Raw genomic sequence first — 22503 nt, forward strand, 5'->3', positions numbered from 1 at the left:
CAAAAGTTTATGTCCTGTTAGTTTTTGGCTCTCTCTTCTCTAAATGTGTCTGAATTCACAATGAAATTAATTTCTTTAGTTTGATTGCTCTTTGGAGGGAAACTATTTGGTACTGCATGTCCATCTGGGACATTTCACCTTCACTTGAACAGCCAGATATGCCAAAGATACCGAGGTGATTCAAAGTCATGGAAAATATTGGGATTTGGCAGTAGGAGAAGAGAGTCAGTTGTAAACAACTGCTGATAAGAGGCCCAAGGGTTCTCTTGGTGGAGGCAGGCACTTTGTTTCCTCCAGACTAACTGAACAGCTCGTGCTGTACAGCTTTAGATAATAAACAAGTGCAGGTAAAAACATAAACATAAAAGGTGGGGCATCAGGCTGAGCTTATACAAGAGACAGACTTGGATGTAGCATGTTCCCATTTTACATCATCCCCCCAACCTGAACTGCACAAAGTCAGCTGATTTCTCTACAGTGCCACCAACTTGTGTTAAATATTTGACTAAAATTAGTGCCTGAAGGGCTATTTTTATAAACATCCCAGTGCTGATGTCTTGTGGTCTTAAACAATGGATTTTATTTCAAAATTATTGTAATTAACATGGCAAAACCCCACAAACAAACAACAAAATAACCTGTTAAATAACTCCCTTCCCCCATTACGTTTCTGTTGGTGGTCACGTTCGAGGTATTTTCCCACAAAAATCAGTTTGTGGAAAACTTTTGTATGTTCACAGAAGCGTTTTTTTTTCCCCTACAACAGTGATACTGGAGGTTTATTTTTTGGTAAGGTTCTGCTTGATGACGTGGGTTTTCCCTGTGTTCTGTTGCTGCAGATGATATGCCATTGGGAGCAGCTGGCAGGCGGGCTTCCAGCGAGTTCTTGATGTGTGGAGGGTAGGTGTGCTGGGCTTTCTCCAGAAGAAGTCTCATGTTCTAAAGTTGGTGCTGCAGCTGCAGAAGGGGTTTCTGGGGTTTTGGCAGTGATGGGTTTTCATGGCTGTGTGGACTTTATCTTAAAAGTCGAGGTGAATTTAATGTAAATATCTAAAACAGCTTGAATTCAGGAAGTTTTGCTTCCAGGTAAAGAGTTTTCTCTGATGTGAGGACCTGTCTTTTGACAGTGGTTTTCGTTTTCACAGGCAGTCACCATTAACTATTTCTGGAAGCTCAGGAACTGTACAGAAACCATCCTCAGCCTCTTCTCGAAGTACTGCTTCTGGTACAGCCAACAGGTGTGTGATGTAGCCTTAGGACTTCCCCTCTTTAAAAAGTTTTTCTGCTACTAAATGTTTTGGGTTGTTTGTTTTCTTCTAATTGTGGAGGTCTACTGGAAACTGGACTGAAGTAGAAGCCAGACCTCTTTTTTTCCAGGCTCTCTACATTTCATGCAATCTCTGGTGCATCCCCAAAAGATTTCCTTAAGGAAAGAGAGTTTGTTTAAATTTTGAGCTGAGTTTAAAAGCAGAAACTTCAGAGACTTGTCTTCTTTGGTGGTATGAAGCACAGCACAGTCTTTGTTTAGTGAGTCCAAATGTTGAATGCAGATGTATTTTAAGAAGTAGTTGTAAGAGAAGAGGAACTTTGAAAGCCCAGATTGCTGTGGATTTGTGTCTCGTGGCTGGCTTGGCTTGTCTCTGGTCACTGGGTGTGGCTTTTGTGCAAGTGATTACTGTGAACTTCATATTTATGTCTCACAAGATACCAGAGAAGTCACATGAAAGAGCTAAACATACACTGCAGGTTTTCCATCAGCAGGACTGGTAATTAGTCCCCTTTCTTCCACATGACTGTGGGCTTAAGTTTCTGCTTGCTTGACATAGAACTGATTTTCATCAGTGGTGCCTGGACTCTTTCCTGTATTATACTGGAAAATGTAAAGCTTAATCATGGTGTTTAACTACTCATGTAATATCTAAACAGAAGGGTTAGATGTGTCATTTGATCAAGTGATGCATTTCATAATGTTTTCAGTACAAACAGAGGGAGGATGAGTGGCTAACTGGGGAATAAAGCGATTATGTTGGGTGTATTTTTGGCTTATGCCAATACTAGAGGGCTGCAAGTCAGCATTATTTGTTTAGAAATGCTTGTCACAAGAAAAGTTTGCTACTTTGTGCTGATCTTTGTGCAGTTTGTGAAATCTGCTGACACAGGGCTGCCAGTACAGCTTTTAGTCTTACTGTTCATGTTTAAGGGCAGATAATGGGGTTTGTAAAGATCCATTTGCTCTGAATTGGCCATGTACAGTGTATTGTAAGTACACTGTAATTTCCTGTTTTACATTGTGTCAGGCAGAGTTTGAAGAGTTACAGGTTTTATGAAAATATGCCAGTTGTGTTATCTGTACATTAGTAAGTTAAGAGCTAAATGGTCACGTGATTGGAAACAGGTGCCTACTGTTCACACTCTGTGTTTGTACTGTAATAGTTTGATTTAATTATTGGTTGAGTAAATTCAGTAACTGAATTCAGGGCTGCTTGGGGCATGGTCTGAAGAAAGCAGAGTTTAGTTTGGGGTTTTGGTTTTTTATTTCCTGAGGAGGGCTCTTTCATTGTTTTTGTGGCTTGGGGATTTTTTCTTTTTTTTTTTTTTTTTTTTTACAAAAGATTATGACCTGTGAAATGGTGAATTTTTCTGGTTAACTGATCAAACTGAGTGAATTGTACTCGTAGTTATGCTGCTTTATGTCACACAGAAGAAGCTGTTGCACTTCTCAGTCTCCAGCCAGAACGGGCAGAGTAGGTCGAGGTGGTTCACTCTCCTGTGGTTTATTGCTAATTTTATTCTCTGGATCTCAGAGAAACAAGATTTGCATGCAGCTCTGCACACATCTGTATTGCATTTTCTCTAACTGGTAACAAACCACATCAGACTGGAGGATGCCTGACCAGAGCTGAGCTTTGAGGCTGAGCTGGAGAGCCCTGATGGGGCTGTGCCTCCCAGCACTGCTGCCTCCAGTCAGCTCATGGCTCAGGAACTTGCTTGGAACATACCTGCAGGGCTGTGGGAGAGCAGGGAAGGCGTTTTCCATGCTGAGTTCTTTAAAGTTGAAGTGCCTTTGTGGTCTCCACAGTGTCACCGCCACACTTTAATTGACATCTGGTTCCCCTCTCCTGGGGGTCCGGCCTCGGGAGCCTCCCTGTGCACCCTCAGTGTGCTGTGTTAGTCATGGCAGGTTGCCCACAGCCTTCATGTGGTTTCCACTTGTGAGACCTTCTCCTTGCCTGGAAGCCTTCAGGCTTTCTGCTGACTGTGTGCCCACAGCCCACTTCCAAATTGCTCTGTGGTATCCAGAAACTGGGTGGCAATAGAAGGACAACCTTTCTTTTGCTAAGGAAGTTCTGTGCATATTAGGAAGTAATATTTCATTCTTAGAGGTAGCAAAAAGAATAGGACAAATAGAGTCAGAAACCCAGATTTCTGTTCAGCTGTAGCCGTGTGGTGAGTGCTGTAACTGCTTGTCTTCTAGAATTTTTTCACATTTCTTCGAAGAATATGTACTCTTTTCTTTGAAGACACGGTCAATAAAGGACCAGATACTAAACTGATTATCTTTGAAAAAGCCTATTTGTTTGAAATTCTTTCCGTTGAATTCTGTCTTCCTTTAAAACTGTTGGTAACTGATTACACGCAGTGGTTCGAGCCCCTTTTTAGGCAGCACACTGAGGTGATCCCAGTCACTGACACTGCAGCTGAACTTGGGTTGTGCTGATCTGCACTTGGACTCTGTGGATTAATGTTCAGGTGTGTGGTTTTGGCCCTTTTGTCGGGGCTTGGTTACATAACGTGTTTTCCTTTTGCAAGTTCACGGTGTCTCTGGGGATATCTCTCGCTGTGCTTTAGTGGCTTTTGTCCACATTCCAGCCCTGCTGCTGAACTTCCTGTTCCTGGCGCAGTGGGTTTTCCTAGAACGCTATTTTGAAGTGTGGTAAACACAGAGCGGAGCTGGCAGGAAGTCAGAGGGATCTGGGGATCGCTGTGGTGCGTGACGGAGGGTTCCAGCCCGTACTGCACTCCCAGCTCCATCTGATCCCAGCCAGTGTGGGAGAGGCAGGTGGCAGTGAGCAGTTCCTGATCTTCCTCCGCACGGTGCTGCAGCGCAGTATTTAGGACAAGCCGAGATCAACAGTGCGCCCAGGGAGCGCAGAAGAAATTTGTTTGCCTGTTTCCTAGATTTTCTTGAGATTTCTACGGTGGTACAATTCTGAGAGAGACCTGTCTGCCTGTATTTATCTCCTGTCCCCAACCCCTTCCAACTTCAGGCACTGTCAGCCTTCGGTGTCCCCCCGCAGCGAGACGGCGCCTATCCCGGTTCCCACCCAGCTCCGGAATTACCAGCGCATAGAGCAGAACCTCTCCTCTACTGCCAGCCCCGTGTCCAACCCCCACGGATCACCGAGGTCAGTCTGGGCTTTTTAACTCCTTCCTCTTGATTCTGGTTTGTGTCTCTGCCCTGGCAGATGTCCGTGCCTTTTTGCTGATGTAATTTATTTTTTTTCTGCACAAAAACACACTAAAGAGATGTTTCAATGATAACAAATAATAGTCCTTCACAATCTCAAGATTGTTGGATGGGTACTCGAAATATGCCATGAAAACAAAATGAGCTTGTTCTTTCGCTCAAATGCAAAACAAGAAGGTAAAAAGATGAAGTCTTGCTTTTTTATTCCTCTTTGTGCATTGCACGGCATTACATCATAAATTAGAATGTCAGCAATAAGTTATGTTTTGTTTTCACACATGTAATGATGAGATGAATGCTTTGTTCTGTAGAATATCAAGGAAACAATTTTTGGCATGCCAGTTAGCCAGCTTGTTTTGTTACAAAGCTCTAGTGAGCCAGGCTTATTCTCTGCCTTGTGGTCTACAGGGTCGGGATGGTGAAGGTCAAAGTCTCATAAACAGGCTACTCAGAACTCTGGAGATCTTTACAAAAACAAACCCCAGAGTTTCTTGCATTTTTATTCAGGATCTCTGATTTTATGATAGTTGCTACTCTCAGGGAAAGGTCTTTCCCTTAAACAATCTGTTTTCAGTTTGTTCCGTGTACAGTTCTCTGACCTGTACCCCAGACCCAATATGAATCTTTGCTGATTTAAAAATGGGCATTTGCAGCAATACATTTCACTTGATTGTGAAATTAAAAATTTGATGATCAAGTTTAGAGTGTACTGTTTTAATGTTCTCTAGTTAACAGATTATTATGGCACTGAAAGTTAAAAAGTCTATCTGAACAAAAGGAATTAAAACTCGATTATTCTCATTACAGGAAGCTTAGCTTAAGTTATTAGGTTAATAAGCTTCAACATCTAAGCTTCCTCTTTTAAATATCAGTATTTTCTTTAACTGATCATTCTCCTCAGGGGATTCTGAAGCTTGTCTCAAGAACCCAGTTACCACAGTGTGTGTAACCATTCTTTTCCCCTCGCAGAGCTGGAGTTGTGAGACGCTCCAACACCAGCCCAATGGGGTTCATGAAGATGGGCTCGTGCTCTCCAGTGCCAGCTGACACTGCCCAGGGGGTCGGGCGCAGGTTATCCACAGGATCTTCCAGGCCATATTCTCCTTCACCACTAGGTAAGCCCATAAATTCTTAGCAATTAGTAAAGCTGTATCTGGAACAGTAATTCAGAGTGCTCCATCTTGCTTGAGATGACCTTCAACCACAATCTGCCCAACTAGGTCACATGTGCAGAAATCATTTCTGTTAAATTACTCACAGCAGTAAACTAACTAGGTTTTCACTTGCTTTACCTTCACATGTAGGTGAAGTATAAATTCACATTTTGGTTTTGTTTGCATAGTTGGAACCATACCTGAGCAGCTTGGACACTGTTGTTGTGGACAGCTTCAAGGACATGAATCAAGGAGTAGAAACTTCTCAGGTGGGTGACTCTGGACAATGCAACCAGTACTATTTTGATAGAGCTGCTAGAGTGTCTTGTGAAGAGGAAGGACAGCCAACACACATTAGTAAGGTTAATAGGAGACATTGAGGTTTTTGTGGAAACAGCCCAGTTGTGGACTGTGTGACACCTTTCCCCACAACTAATTCCCTACTCAGTAAGAGAGCGACTGAAGTTTCTTTTTCTCAGGATGAGAAAGCAACTCTGCTGAAGCCTGTGTTTAAACAGGGATGGTTTATAATGAATGGTAGTAAAGTGCTTCTCAGAATCTGGTCTTGATAGACCAGCTCTGTCATGCCAGTTCTCAGAAAAGGGAGGAAGAACTGCCAGTGTACAGCGTGCAACACGTTTTCATCATTCCCTTAGGAAGTCAGCTGGGATCTGGTGTTAGTGTTGCTAAGCAGTCACTGAGCTTTGCAAGTCATAAATTATGATGGCATGCCAGCAGGAAAAAAAAGATCAGGAAGAAATAGGACTTGGAGATGTTCTGAGATTGTTAAAGATGGAATTGCACTGTAATGCCAGAAGGATTGGGCAAAAGAGTATGCAATTCAGCAACATATTCTTTTGCTCTGTGCACATTTTGGGTGCATTTTCTTCTTTGACTTTCTAAGATGTGATGTTGAAATGGTACTGTGAGTCTTTCCCCTATTTAAACACTTTCCAAAATCATCTGGAGATGATAGAGCCTTCATTTCTTGGAGTAGCCATGTCTGGGAATGGTTTCATCCATATGGAATAAGTTCTGTGATGTGCCTTCATAATTGCTATGCCATTGGCAGGCTCAACAAAAGGAATGAGTGGATCCTTAGATTTGCAATAGTATCTTTTCTTAAAAAGTGAAAAGGGGTGTGTGAAGAGAATGCAAAGCCCTGTGTATGACTTTCTTGTTGCAACTTTTCTTTGGATAGAATTTTGTAGGGCTCTTGGTCTAGTGCCTTTTGCCAGTATCAAACTGACTTGTACTTGTAACCTACCACAGCACTGCCTTGATGGCTGTAAGGGTTTTTAATGTTTCATTTCTTCACATGTTTTCTGCATTCTTTTCCTACTTGACTGCCATGGTATTTCTATTTGTAAAATACCACAAATGGCAGCAAGCCTGTTTCTCAGCACTTAAGTGGGTATGGGAAGCAGCCTTCTGCTTTGGGTGAGGTGAGGTCATCTGTGCTGGGACTTTTCTAAGGACTGAAGATTCTGTTGTAATGTAGCTTCTGAACTAATTGAGCTGTTCTTGCTGCCAGTGGCAGCAGAGGACACACTTCTAATTCAGAAGCTTTCCCTGGGGTGGCAACAGCACTAGAACAGTAACCAGTGAGGTTTAAGACTGATTCTGAAACGACAGGTGAGGGCTGTCAGTGCTGTGAGACAGATGAGCAGAGGGATTTCAGGCAAGCGAATTCTTGGCTGGAAAGTTAATGAGAACTAGACTCAATCCCTCTGCTAGAGCTGCAGGCAGACAGGCTGTTCTAAAACATACTGCTTAATGGGGTGGAATGAAATCAAGACAAAGTAGCTCATATTCAAAACCTAACTAGCAAAAGGATAGGCTTGAGAAGGTTCAAAGAGGTGTCTTAACAACTGGGCACTTCACTGAGCAAACTGCAAGAAGTTTGTGATGGTTTTTTGGACCATACATTTATGAAATGGAGCTTATCTCAGAAGATTGTCATGGCCAGCTTTTAAAAACCCTCTCTAGTTTTATGGTTCATTTTCAGTTTTGCTCTGTTTCTTTCTTTTTTTTTTTTTTTAAAGCATGAGTGAAATTGTCAGTTCTTTGAGGTTACAGACAGGCATTTTCTCTTGGAAGCTGTGGCAATAAAGCTGAAGTATTATGTACTATTTGTAACCTTGCCCAATTCCTTATCATGAGACATAAAAACATATACAAGGAACAGACCATTTCATCACATTTCAGGTTCCTTATTTCGAAAGAGGAAGGGCACCTTTGAGTAGGTGAGATGTTTATAAGAGATATTTCCCCAAAGCCCTCTGATTAAATGACAACTTGCAGCTCTTCCATTTCCATTTGCTGTAGGAGAAACTTCACACTCCTACCTAAGTGTGGGCTTCCTTTGCAAGCTTTTGAAGAAGTCTGACAGACTAAAAAGCAAATGACTGTCCAAAGCAGTGATCCCAAACTGTTCCATCTGGATATTTTGGTTCTCTTTAGTACCCAGTTTTCCTGCAGGAACACGAGCTGCCTTTGTGTCTGCAAATGAAGTCGTTGCACACAAAACAAGTCATTAACATGCAATGTCGTATTCATGCACTTGTTTGCAAGAATATCATTCCAGGGCTTGAGAACATCTATTCAACCAAGAGTCTTGGCTGCTGCATTTGGAATTTCAGTGTTGGTTATGCCATTCCTGCTGAATCCAACCACGTTATTTGTCTTGATGCAGGTTGCCAGATGTACTGCAGCTGCCAGTACAGCTGTCACCCTGAAATCTTGCCTATTTGGCAGCTTAAACTTCTCATCAGTGTACTGTAGCCTTAGTCTAAATAATCCATGGGCTAAATCCAGTCTCCTTGCCATCTAGTGAGCTAATGATCAAACATATCTCAATATTTGCAGTCCCAACTGCAACTCCTCTCAGTTTAATGTCGTTCTCTGGAATTTTTGGTTTTATCAGTACATTTTCCAAGCACTGTAAGCAGAATTTTACTTTGTTTCTCATCCCCACAGGTTCTCCAATACCACCTTCTCAATCTCCACAGTCGCTTCTGATGGGAGCGAGGTTGCAGAGTGCTCCTACTCTCACAGATATTTACCAAAACAAGCAGAAGCTCAGAAAGCAGCACTCGGACCCAGTGTGCCCATCCTATGCTGGGTATGGATACAGCCATTCTCCACAACCAAGCAGGCCAGGTAGCCTGGGAACATCACCTACCAAACACATGGGATCCTCACCCAGGAGCTCAGACTGGCTGTTCAAAACCCCACTACCAACGATCATCGGCTCTCCCACCAAGGTTTGTTAAGCTTGCTGTTGTCAGTCAACTGTGAAGTGGTAACACACTGCCTTAAACCATTCCCGAGAATATTTTGGGGTTTTTTGTTCTTGATGTTTGGTGTTCTTGCTCTTGATTCTTTAAGGCAACAGCTCCTTTCAAAATACCCAAAACTCAAGCGTCCTCGAACTTGCTGGCCCTGGCGAATCGCCAGGGCTTGGCCGAAACCCCGCTGCAGCCTAAAGATATCGCTGACCCAAGAGATTTCACACACTTCCACTCGACCCAGGGAGCTGACAAACAGGCAGGAGAACAGCACAGCAAAACTACCTTCGGCAGGTGGGCACCACAGTGTTTGTAACCTGGCACACTGGGGGGTTAATGGGCAGAAGAACACGCACTGCACGCGGCGACTCAGAGGGGACGAGGTGCAGACAGTGAGCTGTGAGGGGGTGCTGAGGTTTGCTGTGTGCTACAGAAACATTTTGTACTGGGTTATAAATATAGCAGGGACTTCCTGCAGCACTTTGTGTTGCTGTCTGCTTCCCTTTTGTTTTGATTGTGTGAATCTGGAATTTCATTGCCTCTGTATAAAGCCTGTTCAGTTTTTTGCTTGAAAATATCTACGACAAAATTTGCAACGTAAGTTTTTAAGAGAAAAAGGTCTCTTTGTTTGTGTGGTTAGCTCTATTTTAGTAGATCCCTGATAAACAGCAAGAGTTCAATACTTGCTCTACTTCTGTTGAAAAATTCTCTATAGTACTAAGAATCTGAAAGTCATCCTTAGTTGCAAGTTGGATGATCTTACTGAATGACTTTTTTGGGAATTTTTATTTTTTCCTATCCAGGTCTGTTAGTACTGGGAAGCTGTCAGATCAACAGGTAAAGACTACCCTTGGGGGCCAGTTATACCAGGGCAGTACAGACAGCCTGAATACAGAGCGGCCGATGGATACAGGTGAGGATCAGAGGGATATATCCAAGCTGTCTCATGTGCTTGGGTTTTTATGGAGTGCCAACTAGATACAGTTCTGCTTCCAACTTCAATGACTGGTTCTGACAATTTTTAGCCTCAGCACAGAAGGCTTTTTTAATCTTTAGGGGACTTGTTCCATTTTTTTAGCATAGCTTTAAAAATAACTGAGACAGGAAAATATCTATTTCTGTGCTAAACACAGAAATATCTCGATTGCCTGTAGTGGCTGGAGAGGTTTGTGTTTTTCTGATTTACTTTTATTTTTGTTTCAATATTTGTGGCTGTTTCATTTCTTAATTCCTCTCTGATTTCATAGGACAGCCAGTTTATGTAATTCTGCATCTTTTTTTTTAAACTGTAAACCTGACTATTCTTGTGTATCACCAAGAATATCCACTCAGCTTGTTTTATTTCCTGTCAGAAATTTTAACTAGTCCAGGTCTTGGATCTACATCAAACCATGTTGTGTTGCAGTGCTCCAATTTGCTGCATATAATTACTTACTGGTGTGATTACATGTAATAGGGACTAACTTGCTGAAATCTTCTCTTCCAGCCCCAGCAGGAGCCTATGGAATTGCAATGGCCACTCCGTCCATGGGAAGCGGGGCAAGTTCTCGGGCTGTCATGTTCACTGTGGGGTCCCCTCCCAGCAGTGCCACCCCTCCTACCTGCACCCATATGGTCCTCAGAACAAGAACCACCTCAGGTAAGGCTTTCCCTGACAGCTGTGGACTGTTCTCAAACACAGCATTTAGGCTTGTCCACTTCTTGGGCTGGTAAGCTGATTGCTGCCTTGCACAGGTCCTCCAGGCCATACAGTAAAAGTGCTCTGTAAAGTGGAGATTAATATCAGATGGTTTCTGCCTTTCCCCTCCTAAAGAGGGTCAGGTGCACAGATTTACAGTACAGCAGTGTGTAACCTCCTGTGTCCACAGCTTTACTCCACCACAGGGAGTATAAACTCTGTGACAAAGGTGGAGAGGAAAAATTAGAATTCTGATTTTCCGCTGTTCCTGTGCACTGTCCCCAAGACAGCACACAAAGGGTGGGAGCTGACTGCATTTTGGCATGTGTCAGCTGTGCTGCCAAATATCAGAGATCTCAAGGTTAAGGCCTTCATGTGCTCAGGGCGAGCAGGACTCTGCAGCAATGTGCTGTTGTGACCTACAGCACAACCTTTGGGCTGCACTGTTGGGCTCTCTGCCTTGTAACCCTTGTCAGCCCTATCCCAGAATCTGTGTTATGAGTTGTCACAGTTCCTTAAGGTGTAGCCTTTGCATTCTCTACAGAGCAATGCACAATGCAAGGAGCAACGAGGAGAGCCTCCCAAGGGGAATCTGGGATGACTCCTGATCTGTCACTTGCTGTCATCCAGTGGGACAGCCTTTTAGACTGAATCTGTGTGTTATTTTTCTTGTAGTTGGATCAAACAGTTCTGGAGGGTCCCTCTGCTCCACTAGTGGCCGTGTCTATATGGGCTCTCCTCCTGGTATTTATATGGGCTCTTCTCCTCCGGGGGCCGAGGCGGCTCCGAGTCTGAAGTACATGCCTTATGGTACTTCGCCTCCCAGCCTAGAGGGCTTTATCACTTTTGAAGCTCCAGAGTTGCCTGAGGAAACGTTAATGGAGGTATAGATAAAAATAATTTAATGTTTTATGACGTATAATGTTGCTAAGACAGAGGTGTGGCAAAACCAGGACTGCTCCGTGCGCTCCGTAGTTTCCGCTTCGCTGTCTCGCCTGCTCCTGTTTTAAGATCTTGAAAATATTCCTGTATCAATTGTGACCAGTTTCTCTATGGTAGTTGTTCCTGGTGTTTGATATGTTTGAGCAGGTAACCAGAGGAACATGGCTGCTTTTGTCCACCAGAGCCTCTGTTTAATGCCAGCTCTCTGACAGTAGCTGACAGTAGCAACGCCCCTCTGGGCGTTTAAATGATTCTTCTCAGTCAGGGGATGACGTTAAATCCTACTTGTGGGAAGAATGTCCTACATTTCTTAAAATGTGTGGGGGAGTGACACTTCAAAAACACAAATTGAGGTGGTCTGTCACCAGAACACTATCCTTGGGCTGTACATTTCTCAAGACAGATTGCTGTTCTGTTTTCTGATTCACATCTTGCTGGAAGGTGTTTGGGTCTCTGTATGATCTAATCTATATGTTATAACATATAGACAGTATGTTGTATTCTTCCCACAGATGGAGTTTAAAATGTATTTAGACCTACATTACTAATGAAAGTCTTATAAATATTGCTAAGATACGTTTGGTTAGTTTTGAAGGCTAACTTTTTTTTGAGCAGAGACTACACATGTAGTGTCAGCTTTACTCACCAAGCAGGAATGAGTTGTTAGCTCCAGTTGGAATTGTTTAGTCTAAATTGTAAACTTTGGCAACAGCCACCTTTTTACACAATATAATTTTAGAACTAATTGTAAATTAGAGTGAAGGAGATTAAGTATGAAGCTCTAGCTTGTTCTTTTGTAGTTATCAGGTCTATTATATAATAAAAGACAAATGTTACTCCTGGCTCCTCATACAAGTGCCAAGCATACTTTTGTGTTGCTGAGATGTCCACTTTGGTTCCTTTAGTTCTTCAGGTTTCAACAAACATAGAACTCCATGTACCAGTTCCTTTGGCTTTGTTGAAAGAATCTTAAGTATAAGCTACAGTATCTTGAATTCATTAATGGAGAGAGAATCTGTTGGTCTGATTGGACCCATTTGGTCCTGCAGTCCTCAGTGCTGCCTCTACCACGATGTGATTGCTGCACAGAACTGACATAGCAATAAATCCTCAAATGATTAGCAGGAGTTTTAACCGTGCCTGGTGGCTTACAATGGTTAAACTGTTGTCATCTCCCCCTCTGGCAGAGAGAACACACAGACACACTGCGTCATCTAAACATGATGCTGACATTTACAGAATGTGTTCTGGATCTGACGGCAGTGCGGGGAGGAAACCCAGACCTGTGCACTTCTGCTGTGTCGCTGTACCAAATCCAAGAGAGCATCGTTGTTGATCAGATCAGCCAGCTCAGCAAAGAGTGGGGGTGAGTTTGTGGTCAGGCAGGATCAGGAGAATTAGCCAAGATTGAACACATCAAATGTGTGTTGAAACCGTGCCCTTTTTGTTGGGGGCGCTTGATTTGCTGTATAGAATCTTTATAGGAATGGATTTTTTAACAGCTGAAGACAGATCAGAAAACAGCAAACGACGGGGAGATGTTTGCTAGCAGACAAATAAACAATCAGTGTCTTCTGGTCTGCCACATAGGCTGGGGAAAGTGGTGAGGAGTTCAGGTTTGAGGTGCAGCAATGCCTTTCTAAGCGTAGAAACTTGTGCACCAGCTTCTGTCAGATCTGAGCCCTCATCCCTTCCTGTTGACTGAGGCAGTAGGACTGAGGTGGAGGTTGGGAAGGGGGAAGGAGTGTCCAAATTTCACTGTTTTTTCAGTTGAACAACAGCCTTAACACAAAATCAAAAGCAAGGAGAAATACGAGAAATTTGGAGTGGTGAGAAAGGGCAGTTCCACTTCCTGCCTTCTTCCTGAAAAAAAAAATAAAATAAAACCCACCAAAAAAACCCTGCAAAGTGTTTGCTTTTCACAACTGAGAATTCCAGGGGCATAGGAAATGACACTGTGAGAAAAGTACACCCAGTCACTTGTGGTGAGATGTTGACCTCGGGCAGTGAAGTCCCCACAAATAAGTGTTGCTTTTTAAAATGTCTGCAGTAAAGCAGTTTGTGTTTGCTGCTGCAGCTACTAGATGAGCAGATGTCCCCTCAACCCGTGACAGAGTGTTTGTGAAGGGAAGGGAGGGGTGGAGTTGCATTTTAAACATCTGTCTTCCTTTTCTGCTGTTGCTGGGTCCCGTGGAGGGTTGTGATTAAAAAGTGGTGTCTGCCTATGGCTCGAATGTGTTCCAGAAAGGTGTTTTGACGCATAATTATTATTTTTTTTTTTCCTCCCTCTCCCTAGACAAGTGGAGCAGCTGGTGTTGTATATGAAAGCTGCCCAGTTACTGGCATCTTCTCTGCATCTTGCCAAAGCACAGGTCAAATCAGGGAAACTGAACCCATCCACTGCTGTTAAGCAAGGTAGAGGCAACGTCATCTGATTTGCTTTGCTTGTGAATTTTCTTTGCTGATACATCACTCAAAAAAGTTTCAGTTGCAACATTTGTGTGTTTTTCTTCTGTACAAGAGAACTGAAGATATGTACAATTGCACAATTCTGATAGTAAACAAAGATACAGCCAGAAACTGTTAGGGAATGGGCAGTTACTGACTTGAAATGGAAGTTATTTGATATATAGTCAAGTCATAGAAGGGGCGGAGTAAATAAACATTAAAAGCACAAGTTTAAACAAATTTACTTTGGCAGTGCTGAGTAAAGCTGAACTTAGGCTATGTTGTTGGTTTGTTTTGTTTTGTTTTGTTTTTTAATTTCTTCTTACCTTTCTTCCAGTTGTGAAAAGCCTCAACGAGAGATACAAATTCTGTATTGGCATGTGCAAGAAGCTGACTGAAAAGTTGAATCGTTTCTTTTCGGACAAGCAAAGGTTCATTGATGAAATCAACAGTGTAACTGCAGAGAAACTCATCTACAGCTGTGCTGTGGAAATGGTAGGTCACTCATTTTACCCAAACTGTAGGAATTGTTTCATCCTCTCACATCCCTCTTCCACCCAACCAGAAAACAGAATGTATGTTTCTAGAATTCTGTTTATGGTAATTTTTGTTAGTGTTTCGTTCTCTTTCCTGCCCTGCCCTAACTGTGGCTAAAGTTCCTGGCAGATACTATTCCACAGGGATGTTTCCCCTACATCAGCACATTTGGAACATAAGCACTAGGAAATGTACTCCTAAACCACACAGCCCTGTGTGCTCAGGTCTCACCCAGGAAGGCTCACTAAAGCATAGGAGTAGCTTCAATCAATCTACCAGGTCAATCTGAACATCAGTCTGTTCATACAGAGCAAAAATAGTAGCAAGCATGTGGAAACTTTCATTACTTAATGTTTCTGTCTGCAGATGCAGTGACTGTACAGGAAACTTAACTGTTTTTTGGATGAGAGGGAATTCTTTTTAACATCAGTGTCACAGAAAAGATTCTGGCAAATACTGTGCTTAACCCTGATAACGGTGTAGCTGTGCACAATTAATTTGGCTTCTTTACAAGAGAACATAGGTATAAGAACAAGCATATTTATTCATTTGTTGTTGTAACACATGGAAACACAAAAGATCAAAAAGTGCTTTCATAGCTTTTATTTTTATGTGCAGAATATTCTCACAGCACAGGTGCTATATCCTCTCAGACTTGGAATTACAGAAAATCCTGGGTTGGAAAGGACCGTAAAGACCATGTAGTTCCTACTTAATTTTGTTGTCTCAGTTATAAAAACACATCAGCTAAATTAAGGCTCAGAAATATTTTCCTACGGACACTTTTAGATCATCAATTCCGAATTTCTCATTTCATCACTTGCCTAATGCAGTTTATGTAACTGAACCTCCTGACTGATTCCAGGTGCAATCGGCGGCTCTGGATGAGATGTTTCAGCAAACTGAAGATATCACATATCGATACCACAAGGCAGCCTTGCTGCTGGAGGGACTGACTAAAATACTGCAAGACCCTGCAGATATAGAAAATGTACACAAGTGTAAGTTCATGTTGAATACTGACAGTTACATGGAGTTGATTGTAAAACAACACTGGTCATCACCTGTTGTGTCCCTCTCTCTGCAGATAAATCCAGCATCGAGCGAAGGCTTTCTGCACTCTGCTATAGCACAGTGGCTGTGTACGAGCAGTAGGAATATCCTGAGGACCAGATGGTGTGAACATAAGGGACCACATCAGTGATACTGCACTTTTTTCACTACAGCTTCATTGTTGTCCTTGTTCTGCCGCATGTGGAAGATGATTCTTACATTTCTGTGGTGACTACCAAAGAAACAGCAGCATATTCAAAGAGGAGAAATTCCAAAAGTACACTTGCCTTACCGATCCAGCAGCTCCTTTTCCTTCCTAGCAACAGAATTTAAAAGAATCTCTCTTCACATTTCAAACTGATCCTTGTACGTGTGCTTTGAACTTGAACGATCAGGGTTTGTCTTTTTTTCCTCATGAGGTTTTTAAGAGAGTGGATCCTTCTGCGTCAGGTACAAAAAGACACTTCCCTCAGAAGATTCCCTCAAGAGGTTTTTAAGCTGTCAGTAAAATGTGGCTGAGTGAATTTGGGAAACCCTAACCATGTGCAAGTGCTGCTTGAAGCTTTTGGGGCTAAGCTGCCTTGTATTGGAGCTCACCTGTTGTAAACATGGCTCAGGTTGTGATATGAAGGGATGGAAAGAGCGCGCTCTTACACGGGGGAAAGGTGGTGATGGAAGAAATTCTCTCCATCTGTGCAGAATCCCCAGGGGGTTTTCAGCTGATGTGGATACAATTTGATGATCTTCTTCCAAAATATTTTGTTTTGCACTAATTTACTAAAGCAACTGTATATTCATTTTTGAAGAACTATATTAAAAAAAAATTTAGAGAAAGAAGGCACAATGGACTTGGCTGAATTTCATTTCAGTGTACATAAAATTCTTTTCAGAATTTCAAATGTAGCTTCTAGAAGACTTTCAAACAAACTGTAAAAACTTGTATTCATGTGAACCTTTCCATTTTATACCTATTTGTCTAATACTTGAGTAACTACTGCTCTGGACTTTCTCAGTAATAGCAATGTTGAGTTGCTGGTTGTTTGCTTTTATATAGATTTGGTTGCATCTTTTGTTGTGCATGCGAAATGTGCATTAATGCCTGCAGTCTTTAGGGGTGTAATGACAGTTCTCTGTAGTTTGTTTCTCGGGCAGTATTACAATAAATACTGTAAACTGAAAGGTTCTGCAAGGAACCATGCAAAAAAAAAAAAAATACCCAGAAAATAATGTTGCGGTTTGAGATGCTGATAAATTGATGTAGAATCTCTACATAGAGTGTGTGAAAAATCAGGATTATTTTGTGTGCATTTTGGGGGAGAGGTGGGAAGCTTCATTTCGCCTTATAGGCATTGTCATTTCAAGCATCCCATGAGATCATCAGGTCAGTGATTTGCAAAGTATTTAGGCAGATCAGCTTCTCTGGAAATGGTTCCTGTACTTTATTTTTGGGACTTTTTTGTTACTCAACTGCTTGAATACTTGAATAAACCATTCTCCAGGACAAAATCATTTTAATCCTCTTAAACACAGTGGTCTGAACTATTTGACAAAGTTGTACAGGGCTTACACATCAAAATATTGTTTCAGTGTTCGGATAACCATGTGTTTCCTTTACTTTGACAGAGTAATGTACTTTTTACCTTATTTATCTGTATGAAATTCCAACAGTTAATTTGAAAGTGTTTGTTTATATAATGTTTGTATTTTTAGGTCTTTAATACGGTGTTTCTACCTCTCCTTTGTAATTGCATGCATTATTCTTGGAACTAGGTAATAACTCACTGAACTGTTGCGTAATAGCCTTTTTATTATGGCCTGTATAAATGTATATTAAGGTAAAAATAAATACTGACACTAGAAGTGTTTCTATGGTACAACTTGAGTTTCTGTGTCTCTGTAACCAACGGTGTTAAATTCAGGGAGAACAGTCTGTACTTGGCTGGTTAAACCAGTTGCTGAATGTTCCCCTCAGCAGCTGGAGCTGCCACCAGGGCAGGATGGGGCAGCATCCTTGAGTTCCTTATCTCTGGGTAGCTCTGGCACAGAGTGTCCCCGAGTTTGTTTTCCCTGGCTTTAGGAAAACAATTTACCCTGCTTCTTTCTTTTTTAATTTTTTTTTTTTCTTAACTTGGGCTTGAAAACGAAAATGCTAAGTAGGATCCTGGGTAACAGCTGTCTGTTCTTTCAACAAGGTGCTTATTTGTTGCCTCTAGCAAAGAGGAGCTGCCTGGGCTGCCAGAACAGCCTATACAGAGCTAATTGACAAAAACTGGCAGGAAGTTACAATTTCTATCCACAGCTTACCAAAAATGGGCTTTGTTCACCTTAGAGCTGATACCCTCTCCCCAGCTGAGTGGTGCTGTGGTAGCTGCTAATGTGGCTGTTGTATTTCTTAATTGCACTATCAAAATTTTCCCAATTTATTATTGTGGCTGGCACATAAAGAGGATGAGGAAGGAGTGAGCAGGGAATGCTAATGACATGTCTGAACCCAAATCTAGGAACAAAGCAAGAGCCTCAGTGCACAAGACTAGGAGATAGGCTGCTTTTCCCAGGAACTCACGGGTTTTTGTTGGTTTTCTTTTTTTTTTCCTCTCAGGATTCAAGCTCATTCTCCTTCCCTTCTTGCCAGCAAGACTCCAGCTGCACAAACAGGAGGAGGAGAAGAAAAGGGCCATTCTTGCTGGCTGTTTTCAGGAGGAGGAGACCAATGTTCATGGCCTGTCTTTCTGCATAAACTCATTCCACAAAGATCCTGAAGCTGTCCTCTGTCTCCAGCTCCCCGTGCTAAACAGCAGGTGCTTGTTTTTACCAAATGCTTTTTTTTTTACCCCCAGCCTTTGAAAGATAGAACTTGAAAGGAGATATTTGATGTGCTTTTCTAGTTCAGCTCTCCTCAAGCTCCATGTTCTGTACTTGTTCCTCTCTCTTCCATAGTGTATAATGTCAGCTCAGGAATCTAAAACACATTTTGACTCTGACATTTGCTGCTCTTTATAAGCAAGTTGAACTCTCAGCCCTTCCTCTGATGCAAGAATGAAATCTAGTTAATTTGACTTGCAACTAACACGCTACAAGTTACTCCAAGAAGCATTTTTGCTGCGTGAGTTGTTCCTGGGACTTGCTACCTTCTGCATAGTTCTTGTTACTTGCTCATACAGCTCCATCCAGGTATTGCTGTGTCATCTCAGGGTTCAGAGGCAATAACTTGTGACTCACGCTGTTGTGGTGCTGTGCTCAACTGCACCCAAAAGTGAAGCTTGCTTTTCGTCTGGAGCAAGGAAAGCTGGATCCTGCTGCTTCCAAAGCTTGTCAAGGCTTTGAAATTCAGATAGGCTGGCTTGTGACCTGACTTGTGACCCACCTCCTTTTTGTTTCCTGTTTCCTCTCCTTTTTTTTTTTTTAATTTAAATTTTAATCCTTGACTTTTGTGTCTGCTCTGAGCTCTGCTTGTTACTATCTTTTTTTGACTGTCCAGGACACCTTTTAAATCTTCAAGCAAATCTCCTTTTATCCTGGACTTCCCTGTCCCACCTGAGCCATAGCCCTGGCTGTGGCTTTTTCCAGAGTGCTCCCATAGCTCCTCCTTTCTGCAGAGGAGTGAAGTCTATCCGGGTAACCCCTCTCCTGAGGTCTCTAAGTCAGCTGGAGCCCGGTGGAACTATGCCTTGGCACTGCTCCTTTGGACAAACACCTTTTCAATAGGCTTTTGTGCACGGCAGGCTCCCCCCTCCTCTCTGCCTGAAAGCAAACCGAGTGCCAGTGGGGCTGTTGAGTCTTGTTGCAGTCCTTGTGCCAATCATTCCCATTGTTTCTTTGTGTCGCTTTTCACATTTTCCACGGCCCCAGCTATGTCTACAATGCAGCCCACAGACCACGGCTCTGCAAGACACAGTATCTCCTTCTTGCCACTCTGAGATCAGCCACAGCTTTCAAAACAAGTGATGCCATAAATGAACTGAGCTCTATTTATTCCTGCAGGTTCCTTAAAACCTCTCCCTGTTGTTCATCTTCTGTGCCCGCTTTTACGCTTGAGTGCTGTTTTGCACTTTGTATCTGCCCATCTTGTGCCACTGGGCAGATTCTGTGACTTCTGGAAAACACTTGGAATTGAGGCTAGGCAGACATCTAAGCAGAAATTGAGGATTGTCAGCCTAGCTGAAAACTTACAGTTCTGTGAGCGCGGTGTGCAAGCTAAACAAATATTTATTGATTAGCTGTGGTTTTTGGTGGACTTTTGAAACCAAATACTGCACAGCTTATCTTCCAAACCAAAGTCCTCCTTCCCCAGGCTCTGCTGGATGATTTTTGGGAGCAGGGCAAGGACCAGCACAAAGGCCTGCTCCCCAGGGCAGGGCAGGAGCCTGTCTCATTGCAGTTAATTGACTCCAAAAGGGGAGCAAGGGCTTCAAGGAATGAGGGGAGAGGGGAGTCTCAAGCTCAGCTGCTCAGTAAAAACTCTCTTGTTGCTGTAAGTACAGCCCTGGGGATTAGAACCCCCCCCCCAGCACTGCTCACCTCCTGATTCCTGTGGAGTTCCATTATTTACCCATAAACAGTTCTCTTTGTTGTTTCTTAGTGACTGAACAAAAATAGAGAACATTGCCAGCTCCCAGGCGTGGGGAACACACTGCAGACCACGTGTCTCACAGGTGCTGTCTGGGGTACTCCTCTATCTCACTCCAGATCCCACACTTCCCTGAAATCTCAGCTGCTCCAGGGAGACTCAACTAGTATTTTGCAACACTTAAAACACCCTCAGCTTTGTTTCCTGTCCATAACTGGCTGAAAGTTGTCCCTGACAAGGACCAAAAGGGACTGTCTCCCAGGATGCTGTCTCATTTCTGTGGAAGTGTGGCACAGCTCCAGCCTGCTGACCACTGGGATAACTGGGAGCTGGAATGTTTGCTTCCCATGTGTGATGCCAAGCACAAGAAGCACTGTCGTGACATGAAAACCCTCGGGCTGAAGGGTGAGAATTTTACAAGCTCTGGAGAATGGCCACTGTGGAAAATGTAGGTAAATATCCATCTCCCTGCTCCTGCTGACATCCTGGGCTGGTGCATTGCAGCACTGTTTCCCCAGGTAATAATCACACTGAGAGCTCAGACTTTTACTCTGGTTGCAGTAGCATTAATTCCTTATCTGATTTCTCTTGGACCTCCAGACATCGTGGTGCCTGGACAGAGCTCTGACCTGCCCTGCAAGGATGCTGACAGGATCAAGGAGAGCATGTTTGCATCAAGTAATGCTCCTGCAGAGAATGTTCTACTTCTACAGATTTCTTCAATGCAAACCCATCTTTCCATGCACCACCTGGGAGAACCCTGTCGAGCCCAGCTTGTTTTTCTCTCCTGTGTTGCCTCCTGCACACAAGTATTGGCAGTTGCTCATGTCATTCTTCCCCACAGCTGGGTGTTTGCTGCTGAGATTTGTGCAACAGCTTGTGAAATGTTCACACTGAGCCACAGCCTGGGAGGTGTTAGGGAGGCCAACTGACCACAGCTGGTGTTTGGGGGGACTTGTGGTTCAGTACAGCTTGCTGAGCTAAAGGGCACTCCCAGTCATTGAGAGATGTGTTGATGTGGGAAAAGGAGATGCAACTTGTCTAGGGGCTCCTAGAATGCCTCCTCCATTCTAGGAGCCCCGTGTGTCAGAGATGTGGTGGGCAAGGATTTGGTGGGGGAAAAGCTCCAGCTGAGGAGCATTGGCAATAAATGGCCTGGCACCAAAGTAGCGTGTAACAACCTGCAAGTAATTTCTAAATAATCCCCGTGCACTTCTTAGAACAAGTTGTGGCAGGTCTATTTTTAAGCACCCAGCCTTGTCTCAGCTCCATTCTCTGCATATTTTTTGGCTCGGTTCCCACGCAAGTGCTGTATCAAGGTTAATTCGACTCTCCTGGCCGGGTAGGCTGTTTCTGGCGCTTTGCTTCGCCTCCCACAAAACACCACCTTGTCCGGCTTTCCTCCCCCTCAGGAGGCTGGAAGGAGGGCAGGGGGCAGTCCTGGGTGCAGCTGCTCCGATAAGGCCCCGGGGAGGGGACTCTGCCCTCCTCCCGCAGTGCTCTCCCGGCTCCACACCCCGCAGCGTTTCACAACCGGCCCGGCCGTGCCAGATCCGCTTCCACCCCACGGCGGACTGGGGCATCCTTGGGAGCGGACGGCGCTGCCCCCACACCGCCCACAGCTGCGGGGAGCACGGACGGAGCATCCCCCGACGGTGCGAGTGTCAAGGTACCACATCCTTCAGCCCGCTCTGCTCTTTGCTCTCTCGGCAGACCCTCTCTCTCCGGGACCCCCGGGGCAGCGCAGAGCCGCCCGGGGCGGTGCGGGATGGGGAGGGGAGCGGCGGCGGCCCCGCGGCCTCGCCCGTTCCGGTTCCGTCATGTGAACGGAAAAAGGAAGCGGGTGAGGCAGCGGCGACCCCGGTGGGCGGCGGGGCCGCGGGGGCGGAGGGTCCTGCCCGGGGCCGGAGGGCACCGGACCGGCCGCGGGGGCAGCGCGGGGGGAGCCGCCGCCTCGCAGCCACCGGTTGTCGCACGGGTGTCGCACCAGCCCCGCTGGCGCTCGGGGGTCCCCGGGGGGTTCCTCGGAGGGGTGACATCCCCCCGGGGTTTCACCCCCTCGCTGGGCATCGCTCGGTGCGGGGATGCGGGAAGAGACCCTGCCTGGAGCAGCCCTCGGTTCTTCCCCCGTGACGTTCCTGCGCGCCCACTAACGTTCGCTCCCCGAGCTCCTTGTCAAACTTTTCTAACTCGGGAATTATTTAAGGTTTCAGAGAGACGCGGCGGCTTTTTCCCCCCACTGGAGCTGGGGCGGAGGTTGGGTGCGTGTCCGGGGCTCGTGGGGAGTGTCAGGGACTCTGTGCGGCAGGGAGGGCCCGCGGTGAGCTGGGTGTTGCTGTGTCTCCCCGCAGCCCTGAGCAGCCATG

At 44.3% G+C, this 22503-nt stretch overlaps 1 protein-coding gene across 1 annotated transcript in view; it reads left to right on the forward strand.

Annotated features, from left to right (window-relative positions):
* The window catches only part of ULK2 (unc-51 like autophagy activating kinase 2), a 38611-nt gene extending 21167 nt beyond the window's left edge, over window positions 1-17444 (forward strand). Inside the window, exons 14-28 of the mRNA XM_027660461.1 lie at window positions 840-900; window positions 1146-1238; window positions 4269-4406; window positions 5438-5583; window positions 5811-5891; window positions 8602-8888; window positions 9013-9206; window positions 9716-9825; window positions 10399-10551; window positions 11266-11474; window positions 12720-12898; window positions 13829-13947; window positions 14318-14475; window positions 15383-15518; window positions 15605-17444. Coding sequence (XP_027516262.1) covers window positions 840-900; window positions 1146-1238; window positions 4269-4406; window positions 5438-5583; window positions 5811-5891; window positions 8602-8888; window positions 9013-9206; window positions 9716-9825; window positions 10399-10551; window positions 11266-11474; window positions 12720-12898; window positions 13829-13947; window positions 14318-14475; window positions 15383-15518; window positions 15605-15672 — 2132 coding nt within the window. The 3' untranslated portion in view covers window positions 15673-17444. The remainder of the gene's footprint in view (window positions 1-839; window positions 901-1145; window positions 1239-4268; window positions 4407-5437; window positions 5584-5810; window positions 5892-8601; window positions 8889-9012; window positions 9207-9715; window positions 9826-10398; window positions 10552-11265; window positions 11475-12719; window positions 12899-13828; window positions 13948-14317; window positions 14476-15382; window positions 15519-15604) is intronic.
* The last annotated feature ends 5059 nt before the right edge of the window (window positions 17445-22503 follow it).

Source organism: Corapipo altera, unplaced genomic scaffold, assembly GCF_003945725.1.
Source record: "Corapipo altera isolate COAL_440 unplaced genomic scaffold, ASM394572v1 271, whole genome shotgun sequence".
Lineage (NCBI taxonomy): Eukaryota > Metazoa > Chordata > Aves > Passeriformes > Pipridae > Corapipo > Corapipo altera.